This window comes from Marmota marmota, unplaced genomic scaffold (assembly GCF_001458135.2).
Source record: "Marmota marmota marmota unplaced genomic scaffold, marMar, whole genome shotgun sequence".
Classification (NCBI taxonomy): domain Eukaryota; kingdom Metazoa; phylum Chordata; class Mammalia; order Rodentia; family Sciuridae; genus Marmota; species Marmota marmota.
The window spans coordinates 44,427,043-44,439,174 of record NW_026000016.1 but is presented as its reverse complement, the minus strand read 5'-3'; the positions used below and the strand labels follow the sequence as shown (position 1 = coordinate 44,439,174).

The 12,132-nt window shown below is 35.2% G+C and overlaps 1 protein-coding gene across 6 annotated transcripts in view; it reads left to right on the top strand.

Moving 5' to 3' along the window:
- Ddx59 (DEAD-box helicase 59) overlaps window positions 1–6,329 on the top strand; it is a 103,576-nt gene extending 97,247 nt beyond the window's left edge. For all 6 annotated transcript variants that reach the window (XM_048809613.1, XM_015483804.2, XM_048809611.1 and 3 more), the window contains 4 exons: window positions 1,204–1,455; window positions 2,149–2,301; window positions 2,897–3,025; window positions 5,919–6,329. In XM_048809613.1, coding sequence (XP_048665570.1) covers window positions 1,204–1,455; window positions 2,149–2,301; window positions 2,897–3,025; window positions 5,919–6,182 — 798 coding nt within the window. In that variant the 3' untranslated portion in view covers window positions 6,183–6,329. The remainder of the gene's footprint in view (window positions 1–1,203; window positions 1,456–2,148; window positions 2,302–2,896; window positions 3,026–5,918) is intronic.
- The last annotated feature ends 5,803 nt before the right edge of the window (window positions 6,330–12,132 follow it).

The following is a 12,132-nucleotide window of genomic DNA, read 5'->3' as shown; positions in this document are numbered from 1 at the left end:
GTAGTGGGTGGAACAGTGAGTGGAAGTGAGAAAGCAGAGGAATGGAGACAGCGGGTACAGACAACTTTCAGAGCTGGTAGGAGACAGGCAGAAGGAGTTTAGTTCTAAAGGCCTAGAGGCTGCTTCTCCCAGATAGGAGAGGTGAGTGGCACTTGGGGGGATCATTGAGGGTTGTTTACAGAATGTACTCTGTGTGTGTACACATGCACATGTTCTCAGTGTTCCATCATAAACAACAGAAATTTATTTCTCACAGTTCAGAAAACTGAGAAATCCAAGATCAAGGCCCCAGCATATTCCATGTCCAGTAAGGGTCTCTGCCTCAAAGATGGTGCCTTCTTGCTAGGTCCTCACACAGCAGGGGGGAGAGCAGCTCCCTTCAGCCTTGGAACCCTCATGACTTAATTATCTCCTCAAGGTCCCACCTCATAACACTACCACACTGGGGGTAAAACTTGAACATAATAATTTGGGAGGATACCAACATTCAGACCATACAGCCTCAACATTAAAATATTTTATTTAAAATAATATTTTGTTATAAATAAACTGTATGCTAATGGTAAAAAATAAATAAATAAAAACCTTGCAATAAAATTTAAAAGTGAAATTGCTTCCCCATAAACCCTCTAGGTTTCTCCCTTGTTAACAGTTAACAATTAAGTTTCTTGAGTGTATACACATAAAATATTTTGTAACATGATAGCATTGTATTATCCACAGTGTTCTGTACTTGGCTTTTCCTCCCCTAGAATCATTCCTTATCTAATAAAGGGCTTTCTGATCATTTTTCATGACATCATAATGTTGTTACATCGATTTATCATAATTTACCAAGTCCCCTATTGATGGATACTTAGAATGTGTATACTTTTTGCAATTATTCATAATGCTGTAACAGCAATCTTTGTATATCGTTGTAAATATTTAGTTGTACAGTTTATAATTGTATGTAAAACTTTCTCTTTTGAGGGCCAGCAATTTAGCTTAGCAGTAGAGCACTTGCCTAGTATGTGTAAGACCCTGGGTTCAATCCCCAGCACCACCAAAAAAAAAAAAAAAAAAAAAAAAAGATTCCCTGTTGATCCTTTGTTTTTGGACATTTTGGTATATTTTCTTGTGTGCTTTTAATTTTTATGTTTTTAATCATATTAGTCTTGTGTAATGTTAAGCAAGACTAACTTCAAAATGCTTTTATTTTAGGCTGATACCATGCTAAAGATGGGCTTTCAACAACAAGTGCTTGACATTTTGGAAAACATTCCAAATGATTGTCAGACCATTTTGGTTTCAGCCACAATTCCAGCTAGCATAGAACAACTGGCTAGCCAGCTTCTGCATAATCCTGTGAGAGTGATCGCAGGAGAAAAGAATCTACCCTGTGCCAATGTGCGCCAGATTATCCTGTGGGTAGAAGACCCAGCCAAGAAGAAAAAACTATTTGAAATCTTAAATGTGAGTAATGAAGCAGTCAACCATGTTTTGTAGATTGTGTTTGCATTTTTCACAGCTCTTAAAGGGAGTGATATTTAGATTCAGCTTTTTGAGGAATTTGGTAGATGTTTAATAATGAATTGCTTTATCTGTCAGAATTCTGTGAGGATCAAATAAATTTTTATTTGTGAAAACATGCTATATTGATGCAGGGTGGGTTTGTCTTACCCTTGTTATAGAAAAGTTTTTATGTATCAAATTATCATCAAGAATTTTTTTTTTCTGAAAAATTTTAGTATTTCTTGGCTCCTCTGTCCTTGAGAAATTTTTAACTGTTGCTGATTTAAACAGAAATTTGTGAAGTGGATGATATGCACAAGCATAATTACACACACACACAGCATTGAGTTAAATATGGCTTGTATTGGCTCATGAGCAGCCTTTAGAACTACACTGATTACACTTTAATTTTTTAATATACATTTGCAGTATTAATGATTGAAAACTGTGAGGGGTGGAAGACTGGCATATGCAGTTTATGCATATTTTAAAGAAAATATTCATTTTAACAGAACATACCTTTTATCTCCTTAATAGTATGTATTTATATATTTATAAACCTTTCAATAATTAGCTTGTACTAATGCTTTCAGAAAAACCTACCATTGTAAATTATGTTATGTGAATAATTTTAAATGTTTTTGATTTTTTCAGGATAAGAAACTCTTTAAGCCTCCAGTGCTGGTATTTGTAGACTGCAGACTAGGAGCAGATCTGTTGAGTGAGGCAGTTCAGAAAGTCACAGGTCTGAAAAGCACATCTATACATTCAGAGAAGTCACAAATGGAAAGGAAAAACATATTGAAGGTTTGACACTAAATACTGGATCTTCTCTTTGCAGTAAATCTGTTGTGCCACACTTTCAAGAGATAACATGTTACCAGCTGGTTTTTAAAGCAGACTTTTTTTAATGACTGTGAGAACATCAGGCAAGCAGTGATCATGAAGTTAATTATTCCTCTTGCTCAGGCTTCTGTGTTTTGGGAACAGTAACCCTGTTCTCTAGGAATTGTACTAAATGGATTACTAAATTAGAATTCAACATTTCTGAAGTCAGGACGCTTTGACCTAGAGCAGAGCAGGTTTACTTCTGAAAAAGATTTGCCTGAATAAATTAATAGAGTCAGTTCCATGGTGTAGGTTTCAGATATGAGAAGACTTGTTTATTGGAAAGACATTGCAAAAATATATTGAAGTAAGTAAGTTTGCCCGCCTGGCGTGCGTGTGGCCCGGGTTCAATCCTCAGCACCACATACAAACAAAGATATTGTGTCCGCCAAAAACTAAAAAATAAATATTAAAAAAAAAATTCTCTCTCTAAAAAAAAAAAAAAGGTATGAGAATTGCATAAAACCACATAAAATGAATTCTGAATAATAAATTTTGTTGCTGTTTTGGAAAGGGATTACTTGAAGGAGACTATGAAGTTGTGGTGAGCACGGGGGTCCTGGGACGAGGCCTTGACTTGATCAGTGTTAAGCTGGTGGTGAATTTTGACATGCCTTCAAGTATGGATGAGTACGTGCATCAGGTACGAAAGTTCTGTTACCACCGTTTTGTTAATGATCTTTTTGGAGAGGGCATTGTCAGTATGGTGTTATGTTAAAAAAAAAAAGGCAGGACAGAAAACTATGTATGTTTGTTCCTAAAACATATATGAATATAAGCCAAATTTTGGTTTCATTAGCTATGTATATGCTTAAAATACATTTTAAAAAAACTGGAGGTAAGTTACATAAAATGTTAGTTTAAAAAATTTAGACATTAAATTTCTTTTTATTCTTCATAGAGCATATTAATGGCTTTTATAATCAGAAAAAGAAAACTGTTTTGAAAGATTGTTTTAAATTGATATATTTGACTAAAATAAAATTGATCCTTTAAAGTATTTGTTTTTTTAGGAATCTTGTCTTCATCTCCTCTTTGTATCCTTACTGGTTCTAGACTTTCACCTTTTAAAATTTCATTCCTTTCCTTTGCTGCCAAAGGTAACAATAGCTTCTCTTTCTAGCAGAAATAGAGCCTTTTCTTAGCGCCACGTTATCTTACTGACTGCTACCTGTCTTCCTTCTCGGGCATCACTTACAAACCTGCCAAATGAAGCCTTTCTCTGATGTTCTTAGAATCACCTTTGAATACCACATTTGCTTGAATCATCCACTGAAATGCTTTTAGTGCCTATAATACATTGTTTCTTTTGTTTTTACTTATAATATAGAAGTACTTCTCTTTTTTTAATTTATTTTTTGGCACCACCTCATTTACCTGCACATCAGGGAATTGAATTAATATCCTACAGGAGTTGATTATTCAAGTAATTGAAGTGTATTTTCTTTCAAAAAAAGACTTTCACCAGGCATGGTGGTGCACACCTGTAACCCCAGCTGTTTGGGAGGCTGAGACAGTAGGATCACAAGTTGGAGGCCAGCCTTAGCAATTTATCGAGGCCCTAAGCAACTTAGTGAGACCCTGTCTCAAAATAAAAAATAAAAAGTGCTGGGGATGTAGGTTAGTGGTAAAGCACACCTGGGTTAAATCCTCAGTAACAAAAAAAAAAAAAAAAGAATTTCATACACACACATGTATATACATATACAAACTTATACATGCATATTTATACACACATATCTACTCACATGTGTATATACACATACATATGTATATAGGAACATGTTTATACCACACATACATAAATGGGACCACATCATACCAACTGTTCTATGCCTTTCTTTCTTTACTAAATATATCTTAGGTATCTTTCCTTATCAGCACACATAATAGGTATAAATGTTAATGTGTATTGAGTGCTTTCTGTATGAGCAGACACTGTTTTCTCTTTAAATATTCTTATTTAATCTGGCTTGTTCTGTTTTGATAGCTGCAATGTAATATGTTGTGTGTACATACTGTTATTTATTTTAAAAATCTTTTATTGATGAATGAATATTTCTAGTTTATTAAATAATGTTGTTGCAAACATCCATGTTTGTGGTCTTCCGTGACTTGCTTCTTTCACTAAGCATAATGTTTTCAGTGTTCACCCATGTTGTCGTATATATTAGTACATCATTTTTTATTGCCAGGTAATGGTCCACTGTGTCGGTATCACACATTTGTTTATTCATTCATTAGTTGATGGATGTTTAGCCAAAAGTTTCCACTTTTTGGCTACTATGAATAATGCTTCTGTGAATGTTGATGTACAAGTTTTTGTGTCCACATGTTTTCATTTCTACTGGACTAGTACCTTAGGAATGGGATCACAGGCTCATTTGGTAACTATGTTTAACATTTTGAGAACCTGCCAGACTATTGTCCAAAGTGGCTTCATTCATTAGGTGTGGTGGCGCATGCCTGTAATCCAGCAATTTGGGAGGCTGAGACAGGAGGATGGCAAGTTGAGACCAGCCTCAACAACTCTGTGAGACCCTGTCTCAAGATAAAATTTAAAAAGTATGGAGATATAGTTGTACACAATACCTTTATTTTGTTTGTTTATTTTTATGTGGTGCTGAGGATTAAACCCAGGGCATCGCATGTGCTAGGCAAGCACTCTACCGCTGAGCCATAACCTCAGCCCCCCCATTTAAGTTCTTTAGAGGCTTCTTCTTTTACAGTATTAAAAAGGCCTTTTTATATTGGTAGGTAGAAACCATCTATTGATTTGGGCATTAAATATAGACCTTTAAGGCTTACATTTCAATTTAAGAGCAGAAATGATTGTATTTCTGCTTCTTCTGAAGAGTTTCTCGGTACATTTTTATTTTATGTTTGAAGACAAGTAGATTTGGGGTCTTACTGTGGATTTTCATTACAAATATGTGTCCATTTAATTCTGTGAAAGTGAAGAATAACTATGAAAGAATGAATCCACTTAAATCTAACGTATTAGGTACTTAGTATGCAAAAGCAAATAGTTTTTTAAAATATTTATTTTTTAGTTTTAGGTGGGCACAATATCTTTATTTTATTTTTATGTGGTGCTGAAGATTGAACCCAGTGCCTCACGTGTGCTAGGCGAGTGCTCCTGCCACTGAGCCCCAGCCCCAGCCTAGTCCTCTTGTTGTTGATGTAAGGCTTCCAAAATTTTTTTACCTTATCCCACCCACTGTGAGAAATATTTTTATCATTACCTTCTTCCCACCACTACTACCACACACACGGGTATAACTGAAACACGATTTTCACAAACAATACTTACTTGTATTATATGTGATCACTCCGGTTTTTTACTTGGGTTGTTTCTTTAAAAATATTTAAAGAACTGATATTTAAAGGCAGAGGCACACAGTTCAAAAACTGCTATCTGAATGAATGTCAATCTTAGCAAATCCTCTTTAAATAATAATCTTCATTTTTCTTTCAAGAGACATTAAGGTTTTATGTGAGCATTTTGAAAATGTCTTTTTTGCATTTTATTTCAGGTTGGAAGAGTGGGGAGATTAGGTCAAAATGGAACAGCAATTACTTTCATCAATAACAATTCAAAAAGACTCTTCTGGGATATTGCAAAAAGAGTAAAGCCCACAGGATCTATCCTTCCTCCACAGTTATTAAATTCCCCCTACCTTCACGACCAGAAGAGAAAGGAACAGCAGAAAGATAAACAGACACAAAACGATGTGGTTACGGGAGCTAATCTCATGGACATTATTAGAAAACATGATAAAAGTAATTCTCAAAAATGATTTGTTATGCCACTTTGAATAAGTTTTGTTGCATATTTTCAGCAGAATTTCTATAAATTATTACTGTGTAATTTGAGTAAACGATAATGTTCATGAAACAGAATCTTTAAGATAGGATTTTTTAACTTAATAAAACATGTAAAGCAATACTGTATTTATTTCCCTTTTTAATTCTCACATTAAAAACAAAGTAAAAAAATGAGTTGTTAAATAATTTTCTTATCTGGACAAAGTATTTTTTTTTAAATAAATAGTTCTCAGAGCTACTATCAGAACTGGAAACATGCCACAAGCACATTGGGAAAAAATGGTTAGAACTACTCTTAAAAGAGTGTGAAATATGTGTTTTTATTCTTGGTTGTTTTTCTTTCAACCTAGCTAACAATTTTTTAATATACTTAATAATTTGGGCTACTTATCAAAGTCATGTCAAGTTGTATTAATGTTGCTTTGTAGTTTTATGTTTATGTCACTTTGCAAACTCAATAATTTTAAATACTGGAATAGGTGTTTGATTTTGATATATATAAACATATTTCTTTAAAGTCTGATAGCATTAAATTAGTTGAGAAATTTAGGTGATCAGTATGTTATACAAAATTTGACATTTAAACAAGCTGTATAAGGTCAGCATCCTCCCTGAGGGGCCATGGGAGAGATTTTTCAGTAAAAGTCCTGCATTGATAGTTTGTTAGTGTTGTCTTCGCCCAAAGGAGTAAGGGTTGGGGGGGACAGAGGTTCTCCAAAGTATGTTCCCTCAGTCTCTGGCTCTCTTTCTGTATGTCTGCTGTCAGGTGATGAGTACGTTTGATTTTAAGGGAACAAAGATGAGCAACTTTAAGGTTCCAGGGTGCTGTAGCAAAGGTACCTTGGAAGGCTGAATTCAACAGCATTCACATGGTACCTAACACATACTAAGTGTCTTGAAAATGTTGATAATGATTACTAGAGAGCAAGGCAATTTTTTACTAGGCTCAGACGTGTTTATAAATAAAAGTGGGATAACCAGAAAAATAAGATGACTTTGTGAGTCACCATTTACAGGAGACCATATTTAAATAAAAATAAGTAATATTAGACTATAGTGTAACCTATTAAACTGGTCAGCTTAATTTTCTGGCAGTCTGGCTTCTGTTCCCACAGATACACTCACTGTCCTCAGAGCTGTCCCAGTATACCCTCCTCTAATCCCATTTTCTGCCACCCTCACTGTAAATTTCTTCATTGACTGGGCCTGGCTGACCTTCCTTCTGCAACTCTCACTTCCTTAAGGCAGCTCACAAATGAAATAGTGGTGGGAGAAAGAGCCCCTAACTCAGCTTTACTGTGAGAATTAAGTGAAATTGCTTATATAAAATTCCTTTTAAGAGGTGCCTTGGTGGGGGAGGGATGGGTAGTGCCATCAGCTCTCTTCACCATCTCCCTTGCCAGGAAGAATGATTTACATACAACTTGGTTTTTAAGCTCCCAATTTGGCTTCATACTTTATCTTATGTAAGTGTTTATTCCTTCATGAAGGCATATAATATACCTCCTATTGCCCTTACCACAATCAAAACAAAAATGACTCCACAGACGAAGGTATGGTACAGAGGTGACAAGTCATCCAAGGTGACTTTCCTGGCAGCATGCATTAATCTGACTCTGGACAGACAGGACTCTTGTCTATAGTCAAGGCATACTTAGAATGACCCGAGAGGCGCTGAGTCCTTGTTGTGAAAAAGTCAAATAATGATAAGTAAACACAATTCTCTTGTTTGGCTGTCAGAGTTAGGACTTATTTTATACTTACGTATTATAATATCTGGCATATATGGTATTACTGGACTCAATAACATAAGACAGATGTTTAATTTTATAGTATGTTTACAAATAGCAATTCTTTAGTGTTAACTTTATGAAAAATTTGCACATTATTTTTCTCATTTAATCTCAGATGAAAACTTGGCAAAGATATTTGCAAATAAGCGGGTTCCAGTTATATAGTTCCACTAGTTTTTTGTTATTTTTTTAAATTAGGGAGGGACTGGGGATGTGACTCAAGCGGTAGCACGCTTGTCTGGCATGCGTGCGGCCCAGGTTCGATCCTCAGCACCACATACAAAGATGTTGTGTCCGCTGAAAACTAAAAAATAAATATTAAAAAAAAATTCTCTCTCTCTCTCTCTCTCTCTCTCTCTCTTTAAAAAAAAATAAATTAGGGAAAATTCCAATCTTCAGCTTTGCTCACTTGAATGAGAAGGTTTGCTTTAAAGTTCTCTGAGGTCATCCCAAATATATATTCTCTATGCTTCATGCTTTTAAATCTCTGTCTCCATGTATGGATTTGCTTCAAAATAATATGGGGAAGGGGGAAAATATGCATGAAACAAGATTGGCCAAGAATTGGTTATTATTGATACCTGGGACTAGAAATGTTTTGGACATCAGATTTTTTTGGCTTTTGTAATATTTTCTTATACATAGTAAGCAATCTTGCAGATGGGACCCAAGTCTAAGTCTAAAATTCATTTATGTTTTATACACAACTTACTTGTAACCTGAAGGTAATGTTATACAACATTTTGAGTGTGCTAGCATTTTGACCGTGACTGTTCACTTGAGGTCAGGTGTGGAATTTTCTACTTCTGTCACATTAATGCTTAAAAAGTTTTAGATTCTGGGGTATTTCAAAATTTGGATTTTTCAGAACAGAGATGTTCAATTTGTATATATACTCTCCATTCCCATTCTTTCATTTGTGCTCTGAGTATCTTCAATTTACCACTGGACATTTTGGCTCAAATACAGTATGTCTAAAGCCACATTTATCATCTTCCTCACAAAAAAATCTAACTCTTCCTTTCTTACTTCCCTGTTGCCTGTGGAGCTACCCACACCCTTGGTCATGCTCAAAACCACAGTCATCATTGACTCACTTTTCTCCTAATCTCCATCTCTACTTAGTCACAAAGTTCTGTTGTTTTTTGAAAATGGCCACATTTTCATGCTGCCACATTATCACCCTGTGTCCAAATTGTACTAGCTGTCTCTGAATTGGCCTTTCTAAATCTGAATTCCCACCACTCAATGTCCTCCCAATTTATAGCAGGAAAATGTTTTTTAGTGTATAATTCCATTATTCTGATGATTTCTTGTTTAGACTTTAAATTTTTTTTTTAATTCTTATTAGTTGATAATGGATCTTTATTTATTTATTTATATGTGGTGCTGAGAATCGAAGCCAGTGTCTCACATATGCTAGGCAAGTGCTCTACCACTGAGCCACAACCCCAGCCCCTCTTGTTTAGAAATTTTAAGCAGCTCCCTGAGTTCTGGCTAGTGTCCGAATCCGTCCTTCCCCAAATCCCTCCTTTCCCAAGTCTACTCTACAACCGCTCCCCAGCTCAAACCATCTGTTGCGGCTTATTGCAGGCTAGAACAGGTCAGAAACCACCTCTGTAGGATCAGGCAGTTCATCCCAACTTCCCTGAACACATTCATAATACAAGTAATTAACTGCTGGCAACCAAGAGCTGATGTGTCACTGATGAGCTCTCAACACAACGGAAGGAAAACAAAGACTCTGCTAAGAGAAGGCCAGTTTAATTAGGGAATATTTTTTATACTTTCTTTTCCTATTTTGGATCCTGGTGATATTTGCTTGGAATTAATTTTACAAAGGATTTTAAGTGTTGGGAATCAGGAAATAGTAGTAAAGTGAATTCGGAAATGAGGGTTGCATTTTAGACTGACAATGCTGCTCTGATGTATGAGTGAAGCAACTGAGAGCCTTTAATTAAATAAAGTGCTTTAGGAAAAGGAAGTTAAGGCATTTATAATGTTATGACTTTTAACACATTTTAAATAATTAGAACAGTTTATGACTTTTATGAATATAAAAAAAATATTCAGAAAACTCCTAATTGAAAATGGCATTTTACATATGGTATCCTTGGAAAGACAGTAAAAAGGAAAATGTGGTAGCTGAAGGGAGGGGAGAAAGCTGAGAGACTTTTATGATATATCTTTTTAAAACAGCGTCCAGAGGCTGGGGTTGTGGCTCAGTTGTAGAGCACTTGCCTAGCATGTGTGAGGCACTGTGTCCAGTCCTCAGCACCACATAAAAACTAATAAATAAAATAAAGGTCCATTGATAACTAAAAAAATATTTTAAAAAAACAATGTACAGATTTCTTATTTGTTAGCTGATAAATGGTTACTAGTTTTCTTTAAATCCTTTTGGATTTGAGGATGGAGGAAAGTATGGAGTTTTTCTATGTGAGCTTTATACTTAAATTTTATGGGGAAAACTAGCTTATATGTTTGAGATTTCATTAATTTTACACATAAAATTAAATAGTACACATAAAATTATAATTCACTTAAACCTCTAGGAAATTAAAATAATTAGCTTAGTGATGATAGAGAGGTATTGGATGGGGGTGCATTTTTTACCTTTTAAAAACATCATTGATCAGGCTGGGGATGTAGCTCAGTTGGTAGAGTACATGGCTACCCTGAACAAAGCCCTGGTTCAATCCCCAGCACCGCCCCCCCCCAAAAAAAAAATCATTGATAGTTATAAATGTTCTCAGGGAAATTCAAAGGGTTTTATAGAAGTAGATAGTGCTGGGGATGTAGCTCAGTGGTAGAATGCTTACCTGGCATAGACTCTATTCAATCCCCAGAATTGCAAAAATAAAGAAAGAAAAAGACAGACAAAGACAGACCAAGACAGAACGTGTCCTGGCACATTAGTCCAGGAGCTGAGGAGTCATTAATGGCTCCATTGTGAAGAAGGCCTAACAGCTTCTAACTTTCTCTCATCTTTTTCTGGCATTCAGTAGGTATGCAGGATGATAGTAGGATCCAATTGAGCAATATGCTTCCTTGTTTAAAAAAAATCAATAAAAAGGGATTCTCAGGATTTGAATTTCCTTTATGTGTAAATTAAGCTTCCATAGCTCTTCTTGATTAATTTTTGAGTGGTTTCAATCTTGGATATATATATTCTCAAAGAACTAATTCTCTATTCTGATTTGCAAAAATACTGTTTTTACCAAAATAAGGACATAATCTTACAGATTTTTAGGACACAATTTATAGATTTTCTTTTTGATTGATTACTCTAATTAACACTTAATACAAAATGCAAAACTAGATGGAGCTGCTGCAAAAATACTGTTTTATTCAGTTAACCAAATGGCTACCTACTTAGCCTTTGTGAGATTAATGAACTCAAATAGAATTGTGGGTTTTTTTAGTGTAGACATCTGCATCAGTTATATATGGCTATGACACATTTTCCAATACCAAAATAAGGACACAATCTTATAATTTTTTTCTGATCTATATACATTTATGTGTCAGTCTTGCACAGGTTTGAAATCAATCATTATAATTATATACTCACTGAATTTCCAGATATTCACAGGACTTATATCTATAGGCTGTGTGATGGTGACATCTTGTGATATTCTAGACCTTGTGGTCTTTAGTAGCCATGAGTAACATAAGCAAATGTTAAGCTTCTTAATAGATCTGAAAATAAAAGTCAAGCTTCTTAAGAGATCTGAAAGCTTCAGACTGACAGCCTTTGAAAGCAGAGACTGTGTCTCTGAGGCTTGCTTGAGCTTCCATTATCAGCTTTTGTAATCTTGGGATAATGCTGGGAACTGTAGGGTTCTGGTTAATTGCATTCCTTTTTTTTTTTTAAATCTCTACCAAAGTTAACTGGGAGAACATAGAAAAAGTAGGACTACAATTAGAGATAGCAAGCTCATAGAGCTGATAGGCAGCGTGACTATGTGAATAGTGCCCTCTTGAGTTGTGCATCAAAGTCTCTGTACGTTTTAGGGTATTTGTGAGAACTGGGAGGTGGATGTTGTGGGACCATTTAACCTCCCATAGCATTTGGCATCTTTGATGGCAATGTCATGTCATGGTTTGAAGCTAAGGCAGCTCTGAC